Source organism: Chenopodium album, chromosome 9 (assembly GCF_948465745.1).
Source record: "Chenopodium album chromosome 9, dcCheAlbu1.1, whole genome shotgun sequence".
Classification (NCBI taxonomy): Eukaryota; Viridiplantae; Streptophyta; class Magnoliopsida; order Caryophyllales; family Amaranthaceae; genus Chenopodium; species Chenopodium album.
In genome coordinates, this window is record NC_137842.1 from 60,138,099 (window position 1) to 60,165,560 (window position 27,462).

The 27,462-nt window shown below is 32.0% G+C and overlaps 4 protein-coding genes and 1 non-coding gene across 10 annotated transcripts; 2 read left to right on the forward strand and 3 right to left on the reverse strand.

Moving 5' to 3' along the window:
- Positions 1-1,139: 1,139 nt before the first annotated feature.
- LOC145558635 (uncharacterized) lies at positions 1,140-4,508 on the reverse strand. 2 transcript variants are annotated; one of them, XM_081619939.1, is made up of 11 exons: positions 4,392-4,508; positions 3,885-3,940; positions 3,705-3,782; positions 2,922-3,611; positions 2,702-2,842; positions 2,539-2,604; positions 2,224-2,444; positions 2,041-2,065; positions 1,836-1,949; positions 1,598-1,744; positions 1,140-1,462 (listed from the first exon to the last, which is right to left on the reverse strand). In XM_081619939.1, exons 2-11 carry the CDS (start codon positions 3,918-3,920, stop codon positions 1,352-1,354), a joined length of 1,629 nt encoding a protein of 542 aa, XP_081476065.1. In that variant the 5' UTR covers positions 3,921-3,940; positions 4,392-4,508; the 3' UTR covers positions 1,140-1,351. The 2 variants fall into 2 exon arrangements, with proteins under 2 accessions (XP_081476065.1, XP_081476063.1); XM_081619937.1 differs by having other exon boundaries at positions 2,041-2,131.
- Positions 4,509-13,111: 8,603 nt separating this feature from the next.
- Positions 13,112-15,114, forward strand: LOC145558636 (putative LRR receptor-like serine/threonine-protein kinase At4g29180). Its single transcript, XM_081619940.1, has 4 exons — positions 13,112-13,371; positions 13,523-13,585; positions 14,222-14,414; positions 14,587-15,114. Exons 1-4 carry the CDS (start codon positions 13,317-13,319, stop codon positions 14,969-14,971), a joined length of 696 nt encoding a protein of 231 aa, XP_081476066.1. The 5' UTR covers positions 13,112-13,316; the 3' UTR covers positions 14,972-15,114.
- Positions 15,115-15,835: 721 nt separating this feature from the next.
- TRNAE-UUC (transfer RNA glutamic acid (anticodon UUC)) lies at positions 15,836-15,907 on the reverse strand. The gene has a single exon. It is a non-coding gene; the product is annotated as a tRNA-Glu (tRNA).
- Positions 15,908-18,291: 2,384 nt separating this feature from the next.
- LOC145558638 (GDSL esterase/lipase APG-like) lies at positions 18,292-21,859 on the forward strand. Its single transcript, XM_081619946.1, has 5 exons — positions 18,292-18,626; positions 19,063-19,193; positions 19,931-20,164; positions 21,117-21,372; positions 21,448-21,859. The coding sequence occupies exons 1-5, from the start codon at positions 18,380-18,382 to the stop codon at positions 21,642-21,644; spliced, it is 1,065 nt and encodes a 354-aa protein (XP_081476072.1). The 5' UTR covers positions 18,292-18,379; the 3' UTR covers positions 21,645-21,859.
- Positions 21,860-22,186: 327 nt separating this feature from the next.
- LOC145558637 (protein CHUP1, chloroplastic-like) lies at positions 22,187-26,187 on the reverse strand. Of its 5 annotated transcripts, none has more exons than XM_081619945.1 (5): positions 26,034-26,187; positions 25,231-25,524; positions 25,041-25,123; positions 23,527-24,186; positions 22,187-23,333 (listed from the first exon to the last, which is right to left on the reverse strand). In XM_081619945.1, the coding sequence occupies exons 2-5, from the start codon at positions 25,379-25,381 to the stop codon at positions 22,449-22,451; spliced, it is 1,779 nt and encodes a 592-aa protein (XP_081476071.1). In that variant the 5' UTR covers positions 25,382-25,524; positions 26,034-26,187; the 3' UTR covers positions 22,187-22,448. The 5 variants fall into 5 exon arrangements, with proteins under 5 accessions (XP_081476071.1, XP_081476069.1, XP_081476070.1 ...); XM_081619943.1 differs by having other exon boundaries at positions 23,527-24,294; XM_081619944.1 differs by having other exon boundaries at positions 25,041-25,126.
- Between the last annotated feature and the right edge of the window lie 1,275 nt (positions 26,188-27,462).

Below are 27,462 nucleotides of genomic sequence, written 5' to 3' on the forward strand. Positions count from 1 at the left end.
ATTATGATGTAGAAAATCATGCTTAGATTGTTATTTTGATTCCTAGTATCATGTCTAGGGTAACTTTAATATCAAGTATGATTAAAAGTACGATGCTTCCTATATTCTTCCTAATATTTATTCATGTTAGTATCATGTTAGGGTTAAAGATTTGATTTTTATTGTTTAGTGACATGCTAGGGTTTGTTATTAATCTTGTTAGTATCATGCCTAGGATCTTGCTATGCTTTAACATGATTATAATTGTTATAATTTATAATTATTTAATTTATGATGATATTATTATTATTATTATTATAATTATTATTCATGATATTGATTATTTATTATGTTTCTTGATATGATATTTATTCTTTATTGCTTGGTCACCTTTATTGCATGTTAAAGGGAATTTGGTACTTGTAATCACGCTTAATAAGATAATTAATAATCTTGTTAGGTTAATTGTGATTATAATTCAAGTGATCGCCAATAATAGTTTATTTGTGCATTAAATTCAACCAACATAGATTAAACAGGTTTAGAGTTAATCCTATTGATTGTATGTTAGTCAGAAAGCGCACATGAATACGAGCAGAATAAAGTAGAGGCCTATTATTAGGGCAGGTTCAATCTCTTTTAGGTTGGATTTGTACCATCATCCCCGAACCCTTATTTGGTTCATGACCTTATGGAGTTGACGATCTCTTGGATCGTTAAAGGGTGTAACTTTCACCCTATGAACGGTTTACAAGTTCCTTAAAAACTTGTTGGCGACTCTTTTGCTCTATCTTCTTCCCTTTTGGACGCCACCGTACTTTAGTGTATGATCACAGTGGGGTTCAAGCTAGTGGGATTTTAAAGGCTTGAAATTATTCCCTACAGTATGTTTTTACTTAAATGTTCAAAATTTGTGATGTGCAAAGGCTTTTTTAAGCACATTTAAGTAATAAGGCTTTTTTTTTACCAATGTTCAAATTTTGCAATTGTCCAGAGTTTTTAAGTAACTGTTGTATAGAATAGGCGGGTTAAAATTTAATCTTTAGGTGCACCAGGGTGCAGCTTAAAATTTGCGGTAACCGATAAGTGTGCACTAAATGAAATACTAATGATGTACTTGGGACATTGAGAATTATGAATGTTATGCATTTGGGCTAAGATATCAAAGTAATACTACATTTGGGCCTGTTATTTATCAAACAAGTTATGTATAGCTCACTTCGATTTTGATCTAGTTTTTAGGTATGAATGAATGTAATGAAATTTTACCTGACTAAACAAATAATTGTGTTACAAACAACATATGACAGGTGGGCTGGCCTTATTGTATGGGCCTGGGCCGACAAGTAATATCCGTAATGATCAAGAAACCTCAATGACACTTCGTGTCCACCAACACCATGTTCCTCGAAAGTTTGCAATCACACAGACCTTTGAGGCAGTATTGGAAAATGTCGTCCTGAACTTGTTCCGAGGTCGTAAGCTGCGGGATAACAATTCCCATTACCAAATTATAAAATTGTATATTGTGGGTGGGGGGGGGGGGGGGGGGAGAGGTGTTGGTGGTGTTGTAATTGCAAAGGGGAGGGTGGTGAACGGGGCTACGGAGACATCTTACCCGTCTTTTCTCAGCACTGATTGTTGGGGTTACGGAATCACCTTGAATAAGGATCATTTCCGACGGCGAATTAGCTTTCAGGGCAATACATATTCGGAAAAGGACTGGGGTAGAAGTGACTGCCGTACAACTCTCTGAAGCATAAACCTGGAAAAATAAAATACGCACATGAGTACTAAGACACACGCATTAGAGGTCGACCGCTCTTAGTTTATGCACAACATTAACCAACACTAACCTCAGATACCACCACTAGTAGACGACAATATCGATTAAGGACAAAATTCCCCAATGAAGGCAACAACAAACTTCGCCAATCGCAACTTCCACCCCCAAACGACACAACCTCACCCTGCATGGTTAAAAAAACTTTTATGATATATGTAATAAAATCAATACTGTTTTGAGACAAAAAAGGTGGAGTCAACAAGTCACACGGTTACCAGTAAGGGAGATCCACCCAGCCTACTGCAAATAGTCATTGCAAACGAGGTCATACTTCTAAAAAGGAACAGGGCATCTGTAGAAATGGACCTTGCAAATATAATAACACAGAATACTTAAGTTATGAAACGAATATGGTGCAAAGCTAGAAATTGATATTGAACTTTTGTAATGACATGTACCTGTGCAAGGCTTCTATAAAAAGGTGAACACTTGAAGCTATATACCCATTCGTATGTGTTTGGTTCAGTGTTTGCAATGTTGGACCCAGCTCACCATTGTTAGTTCCGATACCAGTTTTACCCCCGGACGTGTTGGCTTCTTTCTTATGAGTGGACTTCGAAGAGGATGCGCCACGCCTTGGTCTTGGTGGGAAACAGTCTACAGTATCATGCACCTCAACCTCCATAAAAATGCAACTCAAATAATTATTATGGTGTTTAATTCACAATAGGCAAATGGCAAAAACCCAAGGCATTATTGAAGGGGTTCAGTACCTTTGTAGGTCTATCGGTATCTCTTGCCTGCCTTGGATGAATCTCTCCATAAGCAACGTCCAGAGTCTATAAAAGTCAGCAATTGCAGTTAGGGTATGACTGTGTCATTACATTACATTGAATCAACAAATGATATGAATAACTGGAGGAAAAAATGAATTACCCCTATCTTGCCGTAATCACCCCCCATGGATGACCTGTCTTCCTTACTTGCAAGCACAATCTGTTTGATGTTCCAAACCTTCAACCTGGGGAATACACCCCAATCCACAGCCTCTCGATCTAGTCGGTCTAAATAGAAAATCTGTTACAAACAGAGAATATTATTTGCCAACCTATTAAACATAAAGGAATGACAGATAACACTATGAAATATCATATACCAAAGCAAATAGGGTGCAGCCTCCGCAACCACCAGCGTGCCCTTTTGAGTAAAACCTCTGACCAAAAGAACGGACACTAGCAAGCAACTTCGTGAGAACCAAAGTGCACCAATCGTAATCCACAGCATCCATAGCACACGTAAGAGCTGGCACAAGATCAGAAGCCAGCCTAGGGGACAAGGTTGGACACAGAAACATTTGTAGAGCAAGTAATAGGAAGAGGGTCTTGAATTCATCCTCCTCGTGCTCTTCCCAATGACACTCCAACTTGTCCATTAACTCAGGATACACAGGAATTCCAACTAATGAGCCAACTCTAGAATCGCCATTACTAGAAAGGGTCTTGCGGGTTTGTCCATACTTTGAAATTATATGTTTACCCTTTTCTCGCTGCGCCTTATTTAATGTTTTATAACTTGGAACAACCTTTGATCCATTCGGAATGCCAAGAATCCAATGCACCTGATTTCTAGATAGTCTTAAACACCTTCCATCAGGGGAAATTACCATCTTATTATACGGATCAATTCGGGTCATAAGCCAATACCCCAGCTGCCTTGGAATGTGCATATCACCGGACAAATACAGCAGCCCACCAAAACCAATTTCGTTAACCCAGCGTCTACGACGGGAGTCAAATGTTTGACAAATTCTACCAAAACTCTCCACCCGAAAATTCAGATTTGGAGGCTGAAATACAAGAACAACAACAACAACCGACCGCATAAGAGCAGAACAATGTTTGCCAGATTCACATGTAATTATTTTAAAATTTCGAATTACCTTTGAGCGAGCATTAAAATACTCCTTCAGCACTTCACCTTTCGATTTGACATGGCCGCCAACACTCAATTTATCATCCTAACAATTCATTTGATATAATCTTATGCGGTAAGCTTGCAACGGGAGCTTAGATGAAAGGGAGTTTATATTAAGAGCATTTCAATGTAAGAAAACCTATACCTTGAACACTGCTGCAGAACATTTGAGTCCTTCCATCAACAATCAACTCCTATACACTAAAATCAATGAAACCAAAAAATTTGGATGAAGTTACAGTAATCAACAATTACATAGTCAAAATGGCAAACAATTCACCTGAATTGTATATTATAAACACAATACCAGATGCAGGAAGCAATATCAACATTTACAACATTCGAATCAAATATACTGCTTCACCATTTTACTACACTGCTACTCAATCAACAGTTTAAACCAGAGCATTTAACTAGTCTAAAATAACAATTGTAGTCTCATTTCGTACCATACACTAACATAAATTGATAAACATAGACACATTCAGCAACACATTCGGGAAGAGTAAGCAATTACACAGCATAACATGATATGAACAGGATTACATTCATTACAAGTCGCGGCTAATGAGAAATATCAATAGTAAGCTCAATTCATACCATACAGTAAAGAAATTGAAAGCACACCATAGACATGAACAAGCTTACATACATTCGAGTTTGGATAATTAGTTTGCAGACCAACTTGGACAATGTAGACTCAACAATTGATTTGTGTAAGAGGTCACTAGCTGAGTTCGCTGGTAAGATGAGTTAGGGTTTACAGTTTTGAGAAGGTAAAGTGATCTGACGGACGACTAACGTGCTGAATCATGTAGCCGTTAGTCAAGAATTGTCGTCGTTAGTCAACTAAAACCCATCAAATTTCCGTTAACAAAACTTCAGCAGGAATGGACACATTTACCCCTTATATATATTTGGAAAAGACGAAAATAGGTGCTGATTTACTAATTTCGTACATCAGGCTGATGGACTTGGATTTTCCCCTGTCATTTGAACCTGATAAAATTCAATAACTTTAAAGTTCAAAACATTCATAAATAGTTGATAGTTGAGATTAAGTAAAGTAAATGGCTCAAAGTTGGATTAATTATACAAATTTTTTCCCAAGAAAAAAAAGAGAGGGATGAGAGTCATTTAAGACTCATTTAGTTAAAGAAAAGATTTGATTGTACTAAACAAAAAGTAAAACCAGTTTCGTTTTGGATAAATGTTGAAAGAGATCCATTTGATTACATATTAGTACTCCATATGTAGTTGTATTAGATTGTAATTGTTCATCATTATTGAATGTGCAGCTGTTTTATTTTTGCAATAAAATTTGAATTGAAGGATTCATCAGCATTGATTGTGGAATGACTAAAGATTCACGATACGACAGTGAGAGAGGATTGTATTCAAGTCGGATTCCGAATTCATCAACACTGGAAGAAACGCCGAAGTAGCTGGAGGGTCATGGACAGTTTTCAACACACTTAGAAGTTTCCCAGATGGAAAAAGAAATTGTTACACCTTGAGACCTTTACAAGGCAAAAATCGATACTACTTAATCAGAGCTATGTTCTACTATGGAAATTATGATAACCTAAATACCATACCAACATTTGACATTTATATTGGAGTTAATTTATGGGCAACACTCCATTTATCAAGTGTAAATGACGAGAATATACTTGATCTTATTTACGCCCCCTCCGAAGATTTGATATATGTATGTTTGGTAAAAACTGGACCAACCATACCTTTTATTTCTACATTAGAGTTGAAGCCTTTGAACGACTCAATTTATAATTCCAGTGTTGGTAGTGCGCTATTAAAACGTCAGCGCAAGGATGTTGGCATCAATTCATCGACTAGCTATGTAAGGTATCTATGTTTTCTTCCTTCATTTCTAGTTATATTGAATTATACCAGGTACAACTTGAAAAAAAAAATTAAAAATCTATCCCTTTAACATGAATTTACAAACCTTTTTTTTTTTTTTAACCAAACAGTATATTATAAATTTATGCACACACCACATGAAATAAACTATGCATTATTTTTGTCAATTCACATGATTAATTATTAATATGTTTAGTTAATTGTTACTCCCTTTAATTTGTTTCTGAATAATATGCATAGTCAAACTTAAGACACTTGTCAATGCCACTAGCTAGTTTGACCAGAAATATATAAATGATTAAATATTAGTAATATAAATAAAAAAATTTAAAAAGTTAATACTAATATTTACAAGTATATAAAATATATATCATGACTAATTTTTTTCAATGTTCCTAAACAACGATAGTCAAATTTAGTTTATGAATAGCGTAAAAAAGTTAAACATATCAATTATTTAGGAACAAATGGAGTAGTAAATTATACTCCATCTGTCTTGCATCATTATTATTAATTTCACTTAATCACATTCACTACTATGTTTGCCTTTTTTTTATTAAATAAATGTTATGGAGTAATTGGATTGTTACAATGTCTTATTTTCATGATTTATTTTTATACAATTTTATTAATATATTTATAAAGATACTAATAGTAAAAAATATATATATATATATATATTAATAGTCAAAGTTATGTCTCGGCAAATATACACACCAGTCAAAGTGATACAAATATTAAGAAATAGAGAGAGTAATACAGAGTAGTACTAAAGTCTAATATTTAGAGCACCCATTTTGATCATTTAGAAATTAAAAAAATAAAAAAAAAACAAAAACAAAACAAAAACAAAAAAAAAAAAAAAAAACAAACAAACAAACAAAATCTCACATGACTATGTTTATTATGGTACCTTGTATTATATATATATATATATATATATATATATATATATATATATATATATATATATATTGGGTGTTTAAAGAGCCACAAGCTAAGGGCAGAGGTGAGAATCGATCCCAGGATCTCCTGAAATCGAGAGGGAAGTTCTAACCACTTGAGCTATCCCTCACCCTCTACTTTGTATTATACTAATGTGTTCTTGTATTTGTATTACTAGGTCCTACTATTGTTTCTCTGTTGTGATCATTAGCTAACACAACGTTACGTTATTAGGAATCTTATACACTTGTGTGTTAATGTTCAGCACAGAAGATGATCCATATGATAGACTATGGGGGGGAATTTCAGATAACATTCAAGCTTGGAGCTATATAAAAAGTGACCAAACAATGGATTTTATGTCCACTGATCCCTATGAATTACCACCTTCAGTTTTAAAGACGACTGCCATTCCTGTGCCAAATACTATCCCCTTGAATTACAATTGGAATGAGGGATCCGCCAGTACTGGATTATTATATGTCTACTGGCACTTTGCTGAAATTCAGGAGCTAGGAAACAATGAATCAAGAGAATTTACTATTTCGATACCCGGAAAATATCAGTCAGGAATAATTAGCCTCCAATATTTGCAACCGTTAACTATTGTTTCTCCTGTCATAAAGTTGATTAATGGAGCTTCTCTTGAGTTTTCCATTGTGAAGACAAATACGTCAAAACTCCCTCCCATTCTCAATGCTTTTGAGATATATGAAGTATTGAACTTCTCAGCATCAGCAACAGACCAAAATGATGGTAAGCTGAGGTTTACAGAAAAATTAAATACATTGTGTTTATTTATTGAATGAGGTTATTTTAGAAAAAGAAAAAAAAAATTGTCTAAAAGGGACATATATGTTTATAGTGGTCTAAAAGGGAGTTCATTTTGTTGTTTGAGAGAACTTAAGGTCGGAATCCAACAATAATTGACTTTTTCTGATGTTGACCTCTTATGTGAGCTTAAAAAATAACTCCGCTTAACTTTTTTTCCATGATTTCCCTCAATTCCCATATTTTGATTTGTGTCTTATAGGGATTAGAATAGAGGAGGAATTAAAGGGAAATCTTGGAAAAAAAAGGGGGTCTTTTTTTTAAGTAACTTGAGAGGTTAACGTTGGAGAAAAAAGTCAATTATTGCCAGATTCCAAACTCAAGATTTCCTCAAACAACAAAATAAACTTATAAGGTTTTTTTAGACCACTTTAAACATATAATGTCCTTCAAAACAAAATAGTGAATATATGTCCCTTTCAAACAAATTTTCCAAAAAGGAAAAAAAAATAATACGCTTTTGTTATTATTAGTCGATGCCATAATGAATATCAAGACAAACTACACAGTACCGGCGAGTTGGCAAGGGGATCCTTGTTTACCTGATGTTCCTTTGGATGGTTTAAAATACAGCAGCAATTATCACAATTCCCCATAATAACTTCTTTGTGAGCCTAAACATATACCTTTTCAGGTTTTTCCATTCTTTAACATAATTATGTTAGTATATACTTCGTACTTAATATTTAAAATGAATTGTATGCCAGGAATTTGTCTTCCAATGGATTGGTCGGGGAAATACCCCGTTCATTGTCTGCTCTTACCGCTTTAACCTACTTGTAAGTTGAATTTGTATCTATGAATATGTTTTAATTATTATGTAGGTTACCCAACAAGCGAGTTATGTTATAGATCTATGAAATTCCACCGTAATATATGCTCCCTCCGTCCCATAATATATACTTGAGACATTAGACCTATTTTCCATTATTATTCATGCATTACATTTGAACATAATTTTTTACTAACATAATAAAAATATATTTTATTATAATATATGTTGTTAGATAGGTTTCAATATAAAGCCTCATAATATAATTTTTACAATAATTTCATTAATATTTAATTATATAAAAATAAAGTCAAACTAGTACATTGACATGTGTGCATGTAATGTTTGACTGTGTCATATATTATGAGACAGAGGGACTGAGGGAGTGCGTACTTCCTCTATTTTGTTTTACTAACAACACAATCTTTAAGCATGCAGTTTTAGGAGGTGATTAGTGACAGTAGATGAATGATTTTCTCAATAATTTTAACACCGTGATTAAGAAAGGGTTACATATCATGTGTTAGAATTATTTTGATTAATTTATCCATCTAAAATTACGTGCTACAAGGGTTTGTTGCAAATTTATAAAGAGGAAGTATATGGTATATATAAATCAAACATATATATATAACTATATAAGTCTAAGGTATGCAAAATAATATAATCACATTTATACTACAAATTGTTTTTTTTTTTTTTTTTTTTTCTCAATGTATAATATACTCCCTCCGTTTCATAATGATGTTCCTGTTTCGTAAATCGATGCAAATTTTGACCCAACTTTGACCGCAAATGTCTTTAATCTCACACTAGCAAAAATTATAAAAGTTAGATATTAATAATCTACTCACTAAGATGAATCAAACTAGATCCCACATGACTATATTTATTCTTATAGATTAAGAGAAATTTAGAAGATTCTCTTTTTCTTAAAAAAGTCAAAAAGTCAAAACAAGAACATCATTGTGGAACGGAGGGAGTAGCTTTTTGTTAACTTTACTGCTTGCTTTTTCTTAGTATTATCAATGTACGAGATTGATATGTGTTCTTGACCTTATGCTTATTGTTGTTTAAGGGACCTTTCATATAATAACTTAACAGGAGTTATACCTGATTTTTTGGCTAAGTTACCGTCTCTGCATACCATGTAAGTTTTTTAACTTGTGGAACATAACATACTTCCTCAAACCTGAGATATGCATGCATTTGACCATGTTAAATCCTCCTACAACAGAGATTTGCGATATAATATGCTCGCTGGTTCAATTCCGGTAGCATTAAGAAAGAAGGAAGAGGATGGCTCAATAAAATCGAGGTTAAGTTTATATCTTATGCACATCATTTATAGTTTATATTATAAAAGAAAAAAATAATGTATTGATAGTAGTTTATAATTGTTCCCACAATCATAGTTCATGTAGCATTCTATCTTACCCTAATCCTACATGCCCTCGTCTCATAGATTGGAAGGCAATCCAGATTTGTGTATGTCAAACCACTGCAAGAAGAAGATTTCAAAGACGACAATGGTGGCTTTAATAATATTATTTGTAACACTCGTCTCTATTGCAGCAATAGTAGGAGTATTGATCTACATGTGTAAAAAAGAAAAACCATGTAACTTAGGGCTTGTTTGGTACTGTTTTTTGTTTTTTGTATTTTTTCTTTTTTTTTTTTTTTTTTGAAAACAAAAGTTTTCACTTTTCTGTTGTTAGTTTTCAAAATTATCATGAGTTTAATAAATTTGACTAATTTTTTTTTATTCATTGTATGGCATTTTTCATATGATTAAAAAACAAAAACATGATGCCAAACGAACTCTTCATTGTTTATGTTATTTGTAACTATTTTTTTAATTATTTTTTATGTATATAAAGGGTAAGAAATTAATATACCAGTTTCAGAAATTGAATTTCCCAGATTATAAAAGATTCACCTAACAGTGGCAAAATTATACTTTATCTCGTCAATTGACTACGTTACTTAATTTAGACATTCACCCAACATTTTGCTATCTCGATTATTATATCATATCACTAATATATAAATCTAGAAGTAGTCAACAACTATTATATCATACCAATCATATCATATAACTAATATATAGAGCTAAACTTTTAGTCAGGTCACGAGACAGCGACACTTGGCATTCCAACTTTTCGCCAAGTGTCGTGCCACATTGTATATATTTAAAAAGACATTATTAAGATAAATAAAAAAGTTAGTTTAGAATTCTATTTGGATAAAATTTTAAGATAAAATTATTATTTTAGAGTTTTATTTTCAATAAAATACAAATTGAATTATAATTTTAATTACAAAAATAATTATATTATTATTTTCAAAAATTATCATATAAATTTATTTTTTATATCATAATATTTTTTGGAGCGAAGGAAATAGTTTAAAGTGTAAAACATACATTTATAATACAAACTAATCGTCTTATCAGTTAAAATAATATACTTCACAATCTAATAGAATTTTATCACCGTGTAGACCTGTCAATTAGGGTCAGGTCATGAGTCATCTTGGTTGGATCACTTTAGGCTACGAGTCAAGAAATGTTCAACCCTTGCCCAAAGTTTTGGGTTTGGGTCAACCCAACGGGTTTTGAGCATTTATTTTATTTAATGTATTTTTTTGCTAATTTTTATTTTTTTTAATATATTAAATCGAACATTTCCACCAACACTATTATTAGTCATAATATGCCTACTAGATAGCAAATCGTCACAAAAGTACATTAATTCCTACTAATTTTGTGTCAATGATATATTTAAAATTTGATATATATATTATAAAATTATGTTAAAATTCAATAAACAACCCGGGCATCGCACGGGGCACAAAACTAGTAACTAATATATAAAGCTAAACTTTTAGCCAGGTCACGAAATAGCGACACTTGGCGTTCTAACTTTTCGCTAAGTGTCGCGCCACCTTGGATAAATTTAAATAGACTTCATGTGATAAAAAAAAAAAACGTCAAGTGTCGCGCCATCTTGGATAGATTTCATAAGATAAAAAAATAATTAGGTAAGAATTAGGATAGAATTTTAGAAAAAGATTATTAGTTTAGAGTTATATTTTTGATAAAATACCAAATAATAAATTTATAATTAGGCCACAAGACAACATCATTTAGCATTTTAATTTTTCGCCAAGTATCCACGTTGGATAAATATAGATTGACTTTGTAGCAAAAAGAGTTATAATTTAGAATTCTATTTTCAATCAAATTGAATTATAATACGTAGTATAATTTTATCTTAAAAGTCCATAAACTACCCGGGCATCGCCGGGCACAAAACTAGTAATATATAAAGCTGGACTCGTAGCTAGGCCACAAGATAGCGACACTTGGAATTTTATTTTTTCTCCAAGTGTTGTACCACATAAGCGACAAATAGGGTGCAAAATAATCGAATTTTAGATAGTTTTTTGAAGATAAAAATGTTGGATAGAGTTTTATTATCAATACACTAATAATATTTCATATATACAAATTAATCATAACTTTTAATACAAATCTAATAACTCGGTTCTATTTCCATCATAAAATTCGTTTTAAAAAGTCCTATAATAATAAGATCTATTTATAATACATTTAAAATAAGAAAAAAGATATATGTAGCAAGAAGATAAAAGTGGAAAGAATTGACAATAAATAAACATTTATTACACCGATTTACTCGTTAATTGTTGATAAATTCACAACTTAAAATAATAGAGAATTAGTAAAAATAAAATAAAATAAAATAAAAAAGTTCTTACCGGCAAAAATACTTTCAGTTTTGTAAAATTAATTTAAGTATGATATCGCATGTTAAATATTATGCATTATCAAAGCTAATTATATTACAGTATTTAACATTCAAGCCAAAACATTTATCATAATATTCAATAAACAACCGTCCAGGGCATAAAACTAATCACTAATATATAAAGTCGGTCTCGCAACCATGCCACGAGACAGCGACACATGACATTCCAGTTTTTCGTCAAGTATCGCATCATATAGGTGACAAATAGGTATTATTGTGACACATAAGCTAAGTAGACGACTTTTTGAATAGATTTTTGAAAATAAAAATGTTGTATAGAGTTTTATTATCATTATACTTCTCACTTGACTTTAAATTGACACATTGGACTTTTTTTCACAATTCGTATACTTCCTCCATTCTTTTATTATTGCACCATAAGGGTTTGATATATATTTTTTGGTAGTGGAAAAAAGGATGAGAGAGAAAGGTAGAATTACAAAATTGTCCATATGTGATTGTTTATACAAATAAAAAAGTAGGGGTTAAATAGCAAGGGTATATTATGTATTTGTAGTGTGAACACAAATATTTCTCTACCTAAAATGGATATGGTGCAATATTTGTGAAATTTCCTAAAAAGGAAAGTGGTGCAATATTAAAAAAACGGAGGAAGTATTACGTTTTAGTACTATAATATTTTACAAACAAAATAAAAACATAGCTTATCACAAAATATGTTGTTAGATAGTGAAAAAAAAAAGTCTAAAATGTCAATTTGCCAAAAAAATGGTGCCAATTTTTAACTAATTTAATGTTTTATACTCTTGAATCTCTCAATTTCTCTTTCACATACACTTTAATTACTTTTTTAATTAGAAATGTCTATTTCCCTTGTATTTTTATTACTTTATTGGTTGAGAATTCTACTTTTCCATATACTTTCATTATTTCACATATTCTACCTTAATTTGATCCCGTGATTTTCCTTCAAAAGTGACAAACAATAATGAGTACATAAAAGGTCCATCGTTAAAGCTAGAGAGTCAGGGCTTCACATATATGGAAGTGAGGAATATGACAAATAATTTCCAAACAATGATTGGTAAAGGAGGATCAGGAAAAGTTTTTGACGGCTCCTTACCAGATGGTACTCGTGTGGCTGTTAAAATGCTGAACCCATCTGATACTCATAGCTTACAGTTGTTTCGTACTGAGGTATGATCTATTAGTATACACTGAGGTATCATCTATTACATCCTGCTATAACAAGCTAACACCTTTTTTTTTTCCTGACTGACAGGCTGAATTGTTAGCAAGAGTTCATCACAAAAACCTTGTTTCTCTCATAGGTTACTGCATAGAAGGGGATGACATGGCACTTATATATGAACATATAGCTAATGGCGACTTGCAACAGCACATATCAGGTAAACATACACTATTAACAACCTACTATTGTTGTGATCATGACATTATTTTGTAGAAATTATTGGCATTATATCCTTTTAAATGATGTGTATGCATGAATCATGAATGGCCTGGAATCACTCAATAATCTGTTCTTTTGGCTCGTTTCAGGAAAAAATGTTGAGGCTTTATGTTGGAAGAAGAGACTACAAATTGCCAAAGATGCTGCTCAAGGTCAGTTTGCATATTGCATTATATGTATATTGCAATAATTTTGCAATAATTTCATATGAGAAAACTTTACTTGATCTAAATATATACTGATAGAGTATAAAACATATTCCTGGGCCTCAACCATCAGCTTAAGCTTTTGGTTGAGTTGATCCTTTAACATATACTACCTCCGTTTATTAAAAAGACTTCAGAGAAACTCAACATTACCTATGAATTGAAAGTCACCTCAAAATTTCTTTTGAAGTTGCAATTAGTTTTTTTTTTTCTTTCAAAAAGTAGATTTACTAGTTCGTTGTCCCTTTGAGTCTCTTAACAATTTACTTGGCAATCTTGGTGGTATAAGTGCATACAAAGATTGTATTAATTAAGATCATACCGAGAACTTCTAGCTTCATGACAACTTACTTCTTAAGAAACTTTGAGTCTTCGACTGTATATAAAACTATGTCTCCAAGCAAGGGGCAGTGACTGATTGTTTTGACTAACAGTAATCACTGTTAAATTTTGTACTAGTACTAGTAAGATTAATTAAGATTGATGGATTCATGGATAACTATCTATCATACATGCTAGTTACTTGTTTGCGTATTTTGAGTCATTCGTAGTGATGATTAACCATAAAATTTTGTACTGTAGGTTTGGACTATATGCATAATGGGTGTAAACCTCCTATAGTACACAGAGACATAAAGACCTCCAATATTCTATTAGACGAGAAATTGAATGGCAAGATTTCTGATTTCGGCATCTGCAAAACGTTCCCTATTGAAAGTAATGAGAGTGGTTTGAATACTAAGGTGATTGGAACACTTGGTTATGTTGATCCAGAGTAAGTTTACACTTTGTTTGAAGCATTTTAATTTCTTGTTATCCTGTTTCTATTTAGTAGAGTTGTGGAGCTTTCAAAATCATGTGGTGTAATCTCTAAGCCTTTTAAAGGATTACAAAACTTCAATTCCTTAGTCTGATGAGTGATATTATTATAACGCCTTGTGTTACAGATACTGTAGCACTCGTAGACTTAATAAGAAGAGCGATGTGTACAGTTTCGGGGTTGTTTTGTTGAAGCTCATTACAGGGCACTCACTAGAAGTAGTAGAAGGCAATTCTGAACCCACACCCATAATCTCATGTACTACTCAAAAACTTAAGAGTGGGGATATTGACAGCATTGTTGATAAGAGATTGCAAGGACAGTTGAGCACCAATTCTGCAAAGAAAGCCTTGGACATTGCTATGATGTGTGTGTCATCTACTGCGAAACAAAGGCCAACCATGGACCAAGTGTTGAGTGATCTGAATGTTTGTTTAGCTATCGAGCTATCATCTACTACTAACATTGCCATTCCCGATACATCAATTGAAATGGGTCCAACAGCAAGGTAGTTACCTGAAATGATGCCGGAAATTCACTTTGATCTTTAAAGTAGAAGTATTCTTCTATTGAAACATATTATCAGTATCCATGTACTACTGTATGTTTATGTATGTAATTTGAATTGTTGTGTATAGCTTGTAAATAAGTTGTATCCAAGTGTAGGTTGATTTGAACGAGTGTTTAGCCATTGAGATGTTCCAATGAAAACAAGAAGAGATGGTTAATCATGATTATACATAGCTACCCTACGATTGACAATTTGACATCAACCATGACACAGCCACTGCTGATACATCGATTCAAATGAGTCCTTTGGCAAGGTAGGTAGCTGAAATGATACGGAAAATAAAGTCAAACTGATCTTTAGACGAAAGAATTCTTGTATGTGATAAAACATGTATCCAGTGATTCTTCTTGTTGTGTAAGAGCTCTTAAATTAGTATAAGATTCATTCATTTATTCTGATTTATTTCACAAGTTCTAGTACTTCTGCTTGATGCTTCAATCAGTGTGTGCTACTTCTAATTACTTAAACTTTAGTACAATAACGTGATTGCAAATCTGTTAGACATTTTAATTTCCTTAGAAAAGAATATTATAAATGACTGAAGCATAAATTATAAAGCGAATAAAACCACCTCAAGCATATACAAAAACCGTGCTAGTGCTGGGCACAACACTACAAGGCATCTTTAAGTTATACGACGAGCATTTTCGTGCATCCTGTTTCATTTCTTAAAATTGCTCGCTGCCTAGTCTCATCTTATCAGTATACACTGAAACTCTTAGATAAAAATAGTGCTTGATTGTCAATGCTAGACTATACCAACTGTATATTTGTATGCAATCAATAATCCAAAAATATTAAAAAGTTCCGATGCCGGGAATCGAACCCGGGTCTCCTGGGTGAAAGCCAGATATCCTAACCGCTGGACGACATCGGAATTCTTGTTATTATTATTCAACGTAAATTATATAATCTAATTTATTTCTTCTCTTATATTCTAGCCTCCATTTAAGGCTTTATTATTTGTTAGTGGAACTAGTGCCTCCTGAGAAGACAGTCTTATTATTCTTTAATCTTTTACTCGGTCGGGTATTTTTAGAAAGCTTTTAAAACATCAACATTATTATATCTTGTTGTACCATAGTCCATAGACATACATTAATAACTCGCAATATAGATAAATAAATAAAAAAAAAAAAAAATTAATACGAATAGAAAATAACATTAATTGTACCATTAATCCGATGGTACATACTACCTCTGTTACAGGTTATGTGCAACGATTTGACATAAAGCAGAGAGGAAAAATGTCTAATCGTTGCATATAACCTCTAACGGAGTTAATACAAATACATGTCCAATAGTCAAAACGAATTGAAAAGGCCAAGCAATACAACATGAGCTGCATTGCCCTCATATAACGGTTAGTTGTTCCACTGTCCAGTATTTTCATTTAGTTATGAATGAAAGAAAGAAAGACTGACAGAATAATTAATGACAAAATATAGAAGATATTTATAACTACTCTCATTAAATTTAGACCACATGCATGTAGCTGACTGCTGCTAGTATATTTATCTAGACCATCTTCCAACCTATCTAGCTTAACAATCAAATCTCAATCACAACTACCTAATTTTGCTATATTCCCAACTTCCCCTCTATATAAAGGACACTAAAATGTGTTTGTATTAAATCTAGTCACCTCAATTATTGCTAGTATTATTGCACATACACTTGTTTATACGGCATTCTCCCTCCAATTTTTGCCATTTCTAGAGTTGTTACCTTGAGTGTTATTACCATTTTCAAGCGTAACATATTATGTTTGAAATAGTTGGGATGTCTTTGTCTCAAGAAAAAGGTTATAAAAAAACAATGTATTAGTTAGTTGTATGTGCACGTTTCTACATTTATTAGGGTTTGCTATTAAAAAAAACGATTAATAATGGTAGCGTTATTTACTCAATGGTTATAACATCTTAACGTTGGTAGCTATTGTGACAAAAAAGAAGATTTCCATAAATTCAACAATAAAGCCTTAATTAGTAAAAACAAACTATTTTATCGATATCTAGAATATGATTAATGTATGATATACAAGTATTATTTTGATTTATTTCTAATCTTAATGTTCATGACCTACACTCCCAAGTAATTTTTTGTGTAAACTTCAATTCTTCTTGACCGTACCCCTAATTCCTTCACTAAATACAAATTAAAGTATTAATTCCTAGTACAATGAATACTCCATTATTTAGTTGATATATCAACTTCAATTCAATAGTCATATGTTTGGCTAATAAGAACAATTTTTCTTGTTCTTTTAGTTTTTAAGTTTGGCTAATCTAGAAAGAACATTGTATAACACAATTTTCTCCGTTGTAACTATTGTTTAAGGTTATGCACTCAATTCTATGAAATATGAGTAAATGCATCAATTTTTTGAAATTGATGAGTATTGAGTAATAACCGGTAGTTGTGCATTGATGTATGTTTTTATTGAAAGATAATGTATACGGAGTATTATGTAATACTTTTCTCTGTTTCGTTATATTTTGTTTACAACACTTTGACTAATACATTATTTATAAACACTATTTTGATCTTTATGATTTATTATTGTTAATGGAAAGATGATTATGTGGGATCTTGTAAACTAATCGGCTCAATTTTCACTTTCATCATATCAAATTTTAAATGTTTACTTATTAATAACTAAATACATAAGTATTTGTTTTTGAAATAATGAATTGACATGACAAGCGTAATTTAAGAATATTGCAAGTAAAAGAAATTAATTAAACAACTGAAAATTAGTTCAGGCTTTGTTAACTTTAGCTTATTTTGTCTAAAAATTACTTGTATATTACCGTATATTTAATCTAAATTTGTTTGAAATTGCTACATACTTATATATGACGATATCCAAAAAAAAAAGTTTTTCTTAACTTCTTTTAATTGAACTTATTTTGTACATGCAAATAAGATGAAATAAATAGATCCTGAGTGGCTTGGTCAGATTACATGAAACGTACGCTAAATTTCTCACATTAATCACTATATAATTACAAGATAAGATTGATCATCTTGAATTGAACATGACACTTCAATGGCAAATAATGCTAACCAGTCTTTGAGAACAATCATTATACAAGGGAGGTGCATAATTGCAAAATTGGTTAAGAAGATTAGAGTATACAAATCATCAAGAAAATTAAACCAAAGCTTTGAATGTACATTCAACCACTAAAGTGTCTCCTTAATGCAACCATTCAATGCACACTCTCACCATATATACCCCCCTTATAATAAATGTAAACTACACTAGATAGCCTTGAACCCTTTCTAAGAAGCCAAAAATAAAAAATATATCACTTTATAGTTTATAGTGATAAAAAACAAAAAAATGGGCATAAAATTTGAAGGTGTAGTTTTTAGTCTAATATTTTTGGGATCTGCATTATTTGTAAATGCTCAAGATACAAGTTTAGTTCCAGCAATTATCACATTTGGTGATTCAACAGTTGATGTAGGAAACAATGATTATGTTGCTACTATTTTCAAGGCTGATTATCCTCCTTATGGTAGGGATTTTGCTAATCATAAACCTACTGGAAGGTTTTGTAATGGAAAATTAGCCACTGATATTACTGGTACTTTCTAACTCCCTTATCATTAAGTTTGCTTTTCAATTCATTCCATTTTTATTATTATTATTTTTTTTTTTGTACATATATCATGTTTATGTTGGGTGTATCCATTGCATAACTTGTAACAACCCTAGGCAGGTTTTGGTTGTTAAGAATCAAAATTTGTTGATATGGTATCACCGGTCTTATACGTAGCTATAGCTACCAATTTTTAGTTACAACGTCTGTATCTTATGACTTAAAAATTAAAGAGGGGTCCGAGATAAAAAGGTTGGGGTTGTATAGGCAAATTAGTCTCCTTGAAGTCAAAGTTTAAGTATAAGTCATGTTTAATATATGTAATATATGTAGTAATTGCATCAACTTAATCTTACTTATTTTGTTTTATTAATTTTAATTGGCAATTTGATGTATAAGCTTGAACATGTTAATCTTGTAGCTGAAACTCTGGGTTTCACAACATATGCACCAGCATATTTAAGCCCACAAGCATCAGGAAAGAACCTTCTTATTGGTGCCAATTTTGCATCTGCTGGATCAGGCTATGATGAGAAAACTGCTGCTCTTAGTGTAAAGTCAACTCTACCTTTACTTTACATTCTTTTTTTTTTTTTTTAATTAATTTCATTTAAAAAAAAAAAAAAAGGTTACAGCCATAACATATAGCATAAATACAATTTAACTCATCCTTGCACATCTATTTTAAAGAAAAAAAAAAAAAAAAAACCGAAGTGTTAAAATCAAACTAAATAGTGCAACCTAATAAGGTTAAACCATAATTGTGTGACAATCATCGATTTACATTTAACCACGAGTGAGTGCTACAAGTTTCAGTTTTAACCTTAACGTTATCAGAAAGGCTATATTTACATTTAACCACGAGTGAGTGCTACAAGTTTCAGTTTTAACGTTAACGTTATCAGAAAGGCTATACATACAATTGTTGTATGTGATCCCTACATACAACTCTAATTTGTCATGTTTTTGTTGACTAGAATAATGGGTCCAAGTTCCATTATATTCTTTCTTCAAAAAAAAAAGTTCCATTATATTTAATTTATATTTGAATTCTAATATATTTTCCCCTTTTTATGATGTGTCACATTTCTAATGGTATTGTGTGTAGGGACAACATACAATACACTATTACTAACCAAATTAAAAATGACAATAAATTGACAACTATAGCTATAATTAGTCATAAAATCTACAGTTATTAAGTTATATACTTGTATATTTTAAGACGACATTAATTATCGTATTTAATTTTTCATCGTAATTACTAATGAATTTAATTTGGAGTACAGCACGCAATTCCATTGTCGCAACAACTAGAGTACTACAAGGAGTACCAAGGGAAGCTAACAAAGGTGGCAGGTGACAGTAAAGCTAAGTCAATCTTAAAGGATGCTCTTTACATAGCTGGTTTTGGGAGCAGTGACTTTGTTCAGAATTACTATGTCAATCCCTTCATCAACAAATTATATACCCCTGACCAGTACTCTTCTTACCTTGTTGGAATTTTCTCCAACTTCGTTCAGGTAATAATCAAACCTCAACACGACCCCTTTGTTTTTAATACTTCGTATTTTAGTTTTATTTAATTTCTAAGTAGACTTGTCAAAACTTTAACCCGATTTTTTCACAAGCATGAAAATTTTTATGATGCGAAAATATTAAACCGGTGTTTTGTAATTGTTTTAATTTTAATTAATGAGCAAAAGTTGTATTTAAAACTTAATTAATTTAGATTTTTAGGTCATTTATTGGGGTAGGTTATTTTTTCAACTCTTAATTGTTTGAAAAATATGTTGGGAAGGACATCGTGCACAGAAAAAACCCAATTGGGTTGAATTTTAGTTTTGGTCATAAATTCACAATTTGTAGCCACACATTATGGGCCGTTATGTGCATTAATATTACTTGCCCAACAGCCCAAGTGTCTTCCTTATGAGTTGTGGTCCTTGTGGACCAAACGTACTCTTTCATTCTACTCATAGGACATAGATATTATGATCCCATAAATGTTGAAAATACTCATAGGACGTAGTATATTTTTACATAATACTTCCTCTGTTTTTTTAGTTGACATCTTTCGATTATCACGTTTATCAACGCATATTTTTAACGATTAATATCTCTAATTATCAACATTGTAAAATTATACAAAATGGTTATTAATATAATATACATTGAAACGATTTAAACAATATCAACAATAATATGTTTTAGTGAGTCAAAGCATATTCTGTGAATAATGTAAAAGTCAAACGATATCAACTAAAAAAATTGATGAATTATAATATACTTGTATATTGAAATAATATCTAGACTATATTTTAAAATGTTCTCACTTAAATGTTACTACTTGTGATATCATATCGTGTTACTTATGGTATAATGTGATTATGTGACAATTAATTCTAGGCCAACGGGTAATATATTATTAGATTGCCGAATAAGGGACTTAAAATGTTTAGTGTTGGTCTACAGGAGCTTTATGGATTAGGAGCAAGAAAGATTGGAGCAACTTCACTTCCCCCATTAGGTTGCATACCAGCTACCATCACACTCTTTGGATTTCACCAGAATGGTTGTGTTTCACGCCTTAACTCCGACGCCCAGGGATTCAATAATAAGCTCAATGCAGCTGCTTCTAAGCTGAAGAAACAGCTCCCTGGCCTTAAACTTGTTATTTTCGACATTTACAAGCCCCTCTTCGATTTAGTCCAATCTCCCTCAAAATCTGGTAACATACATCTTCTACAAACAACATTGTGTAATGTAGTCAATGATTTTACTGACTGAATTTTTTTCTCTTTAGGATTTGCTGAGGCCAGGAAGGGATGCTGTGGTACAGGAACTATAGAGACGACATCACTTCTATGTAATCCTAAGTCTATCGGAACTTGCAGCAACGCCACCCAATACGTGTTCTGGGACAGTGTGCATCCTTCTGAGGCTGCTAATCAGGTTCTGGCCGATGCCCTCATAGTTCAAGGCATTGAACTCATCAGTTAGATGGTGTTCGAGCAACTATTTTTCTACAAAGCTTGTATACTACATAATACAACTGTCTTCTTGAACTAGCTTTAAAATTTATGTCATTGCTTTTCTCATATCAATGTGTTTGCTCTCAAAATCTAAGACTTCTATTGTTACAAAAAAAAAAAATCATTATGTAATCAAGTATATGATACTACATATCAAAGTCATCTGTTGCAACTATTGAGTTTATGAAACTTGTATGTTACCATTTCAATATAAATGTTCGAATTATTCATGAAACTTGTTCATCATATACAATACTAACAAAGTAGCATTGTGTATTTTAATCAAACTACTGTAAGAAATAGAAATTGAGCTGAATGCAAGTATATTTCACTGCTAAAAGTCATGAGCAAATGAGATTAAGCAGTTTTTAGCTTGATTACAGTATATTTTAATGCTCAAATAAACGCAGAAGATTTGAACAGGGCTGTTACTTCGTTATATTGACTTAAGTTACGCAGAAATACCTCAGCTAATGTTCACAGCATTGTCGCAGTGCAAACCAAAATACGTAATAAAACACAATGGACTCAATTCAATCACTCGTTTGGCAACACAACATAAGTCCATACATATCATCAGCAAACATATATTAGTCATACCTTTACGTATGTGCAAACCATTTGTATATTATCCAAGCATGTCATTCTTATTTGAGGCAAAATTAGTTAAATCCTCATATATAAAATGCTGAGGATATTGTGATGAATTCCCGGTATATCATATGTACACTGGAAGGCCTAAGTCCTGAGTCAACATTATATGTTACCTCAATCATCCAGTACTATATGATGCAGATTTTTTGTGTTTCTGCAACCATCTAGACTCCCTGAAGACTTCAGCATACTTTGTCAAATCTGACTTTTGCCAGTAATCTGACTCTTGTACCGGTGTATAATCTAAGGACAAAAAACCCCCAGGTCTTTCCCTTCCGAGGACATGGCTAACTCCACTTAGTGACTTTGATCTTACTCGATTAGCATTCTCTTCTTCTTCGGCCAAGCTTGTGAGTGGTTGATATTCCATTGAAGAGTTGTTTGAGTTTTGAGAAGATGATGCTAATCTTGGACTCTGGGGGTTGCTTCTTGAACCACTATGTCCTGCTGCATAGTACTTCATCCCAATGTCATCAACCGAAAAAGATCTAGACATCGGAGAAACTTGGTTGCCTTGATTATGATTATAACTATGATGGTGGTGATGACTAGAGATTCCTCTAACTAACTTTCGTAGGTTAGAAAAGAACTTGATTTTCTTGTTGTGGGGTTTGTGAACAGAGTTAGGACCAGGGGATTCGTCGTGATCAGTGCTGTCTGTAAGATAAGAAGGTTGTGAAGAAGGCCATTGATCAAATTCAAAGTCTATGAGGCTAGGTGGCTCTTTGTTTACTCCGTCTTCTGTATTAGCATATTCGAGTATTAGTTGCTTTGCTTTCTTCTCTGAAGTAGGACTTAAGCACATACTCAAGTCCCTGGCAACTGTTTTACCAGGAGGGGGCTGGTAGTTCCTCAATTCGTAACGCAAACAGGCATTTATCCATCGGAGGTAGACTAGTTCCTCCACTTCACCACACCTATCGACTTGAAGCCTCTCAACTTCATTTATCAACTTCTCGTTTTCTTCCCTTAATCGAATCATTTGTTTGTGTAGCTCCTCTTTCTGTAAGTTTAAGAGCTTGAGAAGTCAAATACTAAACCACTTTGGTACAATAACAATAACAAAAACCACAAGTTCTGAATATGTATATGTATGCACCATGCACCAATATGCCTAAAAAGCCTAAACTGCCACAAAAATACTTTAAAAGAAATCGAAAAATCTTGTCAAGAATATGGAATGCAGAGAAACTTACATCAGGATCTTCAAAAAGGGAGGTTGCAAGAATTTGGGTAGATTCCAATCTTTGAGCTAAGTCAGCATTCTCTTGCTGCAAATTCTCGTTACACTTTCTTAATTCCTCAGCTTCAGCCTCCAACTCAGTAAGTCGTTGCACCTCAGACTGATCATCAGAAATACTAGTACTAGCCTCATGCTCATGTTCGTGCTCTTGGAAATTCACAACTCTTTGTGTAAGGTCTAAGATCTGCTCTCTATTTTGCTCAGCCTCAGACCTAATCTTTCGCTTTAGCAGTTTGATTTTCGCCCTTGCAGCTTCCAACTCGGCCACAACCTTAGAGTTATCAGTAACCTGTTCCTTTAGTCTCTTATTTTCTGACTGCAAATTCTCAATCTTCATCAAGAAAAGCTTCGTTTCTATATTATTGATCTTCAATCGATTTTGGAGCTCCCTCATCACCGTTTCCTGCTCCTTAAGACCGTAATACTCAAGCAACTGAATCTCAAGCTTCCTTTCTCTTTCGACAAGGAACTTTATCCTTTTCTGAAGGTTCATTATCTCTTGTTCATAGTCATCCCTTTCAACTCTTCTAAGTGATTTAGGTAAGTCTTTTTTTACTGTAAAACTCTCCCCATCAGTCTTCGGTGAGTTTACAGCATCAAATTCCTTGACTACCTGATCAAATTCGGGCAGCAAGAATGCATCTCGATCAGCACTATATCTACCATTAGGCGAGGCATGTATGGCTAAATTATCAACACGGACACGAATGCATGGCTTGTCCTGATTAAAGGAACAAAATGCAAGAATTTTACATCAGAAAAGTCAAAGTTCTGCTCTATGTTAGCAGGACTAAGGAATTAACAAAAATCGTTCACAAAATAATCTTTAGCTCTATGTTACAAGGATCATGTTAAGGTATCAATAACAATTGTGTATAATTTAGCTTACAAAGTCCAAAGCAATAGAAAGGGTCATCATATGAATTGCATTACCAAAAATATACATAAAGAAAATGTCAACTTGTTAAGTTAATTCATATGTAAATGATTTTGTAATCTATATCATTATCCAGAATTCAAGATTAAGCTACTCATGATCAATAGATTAAGTTTATAAGAATCAAATAATTGTAACAGCGGTGTGAAACAGTCTTGTTTTGGTTGGAAATCGGTGTGATTATATTCTTATTAGCATAATTTGATTTATGATCAGAATTAGAGAAAATCCAAGTCTTTTGCAACATAATTTTTTTTCTTGTTTACAAGCATCTAGACTTAGCTACTGATCAAGATAATACTAATTCAAACAATAATAAATTCGAGGATCCGAAATAAGAATATAAATTAAGCTTGAATTGCCAGCTTGCATTAGCATTATCCACATAATTTTACACGAATTCATTAACATTTGACCAATTAACATTATTCACATCACTTAAAATTAATAATCATTAATTAACAATTAAGCAACTGATCAAATTAATACAGAATTCCAATTAATTTTCGAGACAAAACGAACAAACTTACATCTGCATTAACTGAATTCATCTCAGGTTGATTATCATCCTTAACCCTGATTCTCCCCTCAGAATCAGCTTTCTTATCAGAATCTGCTAAAAAAATTACAGAAAACATAAGTTAATCAAATTTATGAAAAAACCCAATTAAATTAAACTAATCAAAATCATTGAATTTCCTAAATATGATCATTACAAACCTGAAGCTGGAGGTGTAGGGGGATCAGATGGATTGATCCTTTTAATTCGAATTCGAGAATAGAGGAAACCAGCAAACGATAAGGCTAATGCCACACCAAATTTCACCAATATTGGCTTTATATCTTGTCTATCTTTTATCATCATCATCATTTTTAATTAAATTGATTGTAAATTTTTTTTCCTAATCTATAGTTTTTTTTTACACCACCTAAATAAAACAGAGAGCAAAAACAGAGGAAAAACAGAGATCATTTGCCATCTTCATCATCATCCTCCATCTCAAATATTACAACCTAAATCACATGAAATATAAAAAGTGAATTATTACCAAAAAATTAATAGAACCCAGAAAAAAGAACTCGATAATTAAGTCAAAGCATCAAATTCCCTCTTTGAAAAAAATTAATAAATAAAACCCAATAACAACAACAATAAAAAGCCAATTTTTGATGATCATTTAGAGACAAAATTTCAAAATAAACAAATAAATTTGAGACAATAAGGTTGTTAACTCAATATTTAATTCAAAACCAACAAATTTGTTATGAATTATACTCGTAACAAATATGTATACATAAAATAATACCTTGTGAAATAGTTAGACGGTCTTGTACAAGAATTTGCAAAACCCATATACATAAATTCTATAATAACTCAAACAGCAAAATCATTTTGAAATATGATGAACTTGAAAAATTAAGAAATGCCCGTTTGAAATTGTGATGAAAAAAAAAGACTTCAAATTAAATCATTGATGATCATGAAATGAACAAGAAAAGCATAAAGGGGAGAATATAGATACCTTGGAATAATGGACGTGAAGAAGAACAATAGTAAACGTATAGGTGTTATGCTCGTGTTATATAATTAAATTATTATTTCTGTCTATATCATTGTATTTGTAAAAGCAATAACAAATCTTCATTATTATTTGTTTCTTGTTATAAAATTGGCTTTTTGTATTAAGATTTGGTCATTTTTTTATATAGTTTTTTTGGTTTGTAATATTTGTCTTTTTTATTAAGGTCGGTTAAATAAATGTTCCATTATAAGAGATTTAGAAACCACAAAATGCTTAAAAGTTAGGTTGGATGGTGAAAGAAGCTAGAAAGAGAATTATATGCTGATTTTAAGTTGGAAACCAAGAGAGATGATATGACACAAAGTCAGAATTTAAAAAATAAATAATAAATAAATAAAAAGAAGGTGGGTATTGGCAAGTGGAGAAAAGAACTTACTAGAAAGGAACTTATAGAATGATGATCGATTATAATTCCACGTTATGTATAAAGCTTAAATGCTTGATTTTGGAAAGGAAAGCTAAATAGGAATGTTGTGGCAATCCTTTAATGAAAGAGAATTTACTAAATTTATATAAATGAATAAATTGATATCTTGAGGTATATTGCCTGAAGGTGCAACATAATCTATTGTACGATTAGATTAGCTTATGAGAGGAATGGAGAGGGTGAGCAATTTTTGACGTCATTTTGTAAGCACTTTGATCACCCAAGGAGTTTTTGTCTTGATGTGTATCATATTGACCTAAAATTGCAACATAATCCATTGCGTGATTAGTTTTGCTATAAATAATGCAACAACAGAAATTATGTATAAATGTGTAGCAACTTTATGATATTGTGCTCAAGAACGACATGCAACAAGCAAGTGCGTAGGACACTAGAACATTAGAATAATACTCTAAAAATTTAATGACCTGAAATGATCTTGAATAACCACTCTAGTGGTAAACCCTTGTTTAAAAAAAAAAAAAAGAGAATTATTGTACACCGAATCATCAAAATGATTTTCATAATACCAATAAGGAAAGAAAAAAAGCAACACTATCAATTGAAATTTCATTAGTAGCCTAGTGAAATAGGTATATATAGCAAAGAGTTTGATGTATCAATTGAAATTCTAAAAAGAGTCGATATTTAACCAAAAATTCCATTCATAAAATATAGCGAAGGATTTATATGATCAAAATTAACATTTATCGAAAAAGAAGAGGAAGGAAGAAAAAAGTAAGATTATTATGATCCACTAACATAATCCAAAGTTTGGAGACAGAAGTTTCAAAAGTCCTTATAAAAATGTCAATGAAAACACTTAAACACTTGATTTAAATTACTCCCAACATAGAATAAAATTCAAAAAGACGTGTGGATTTTTTCTCCACTTGAAAATGTTAATCCTGTTAATTGATCTAAACAAAATGTAAACTAAAA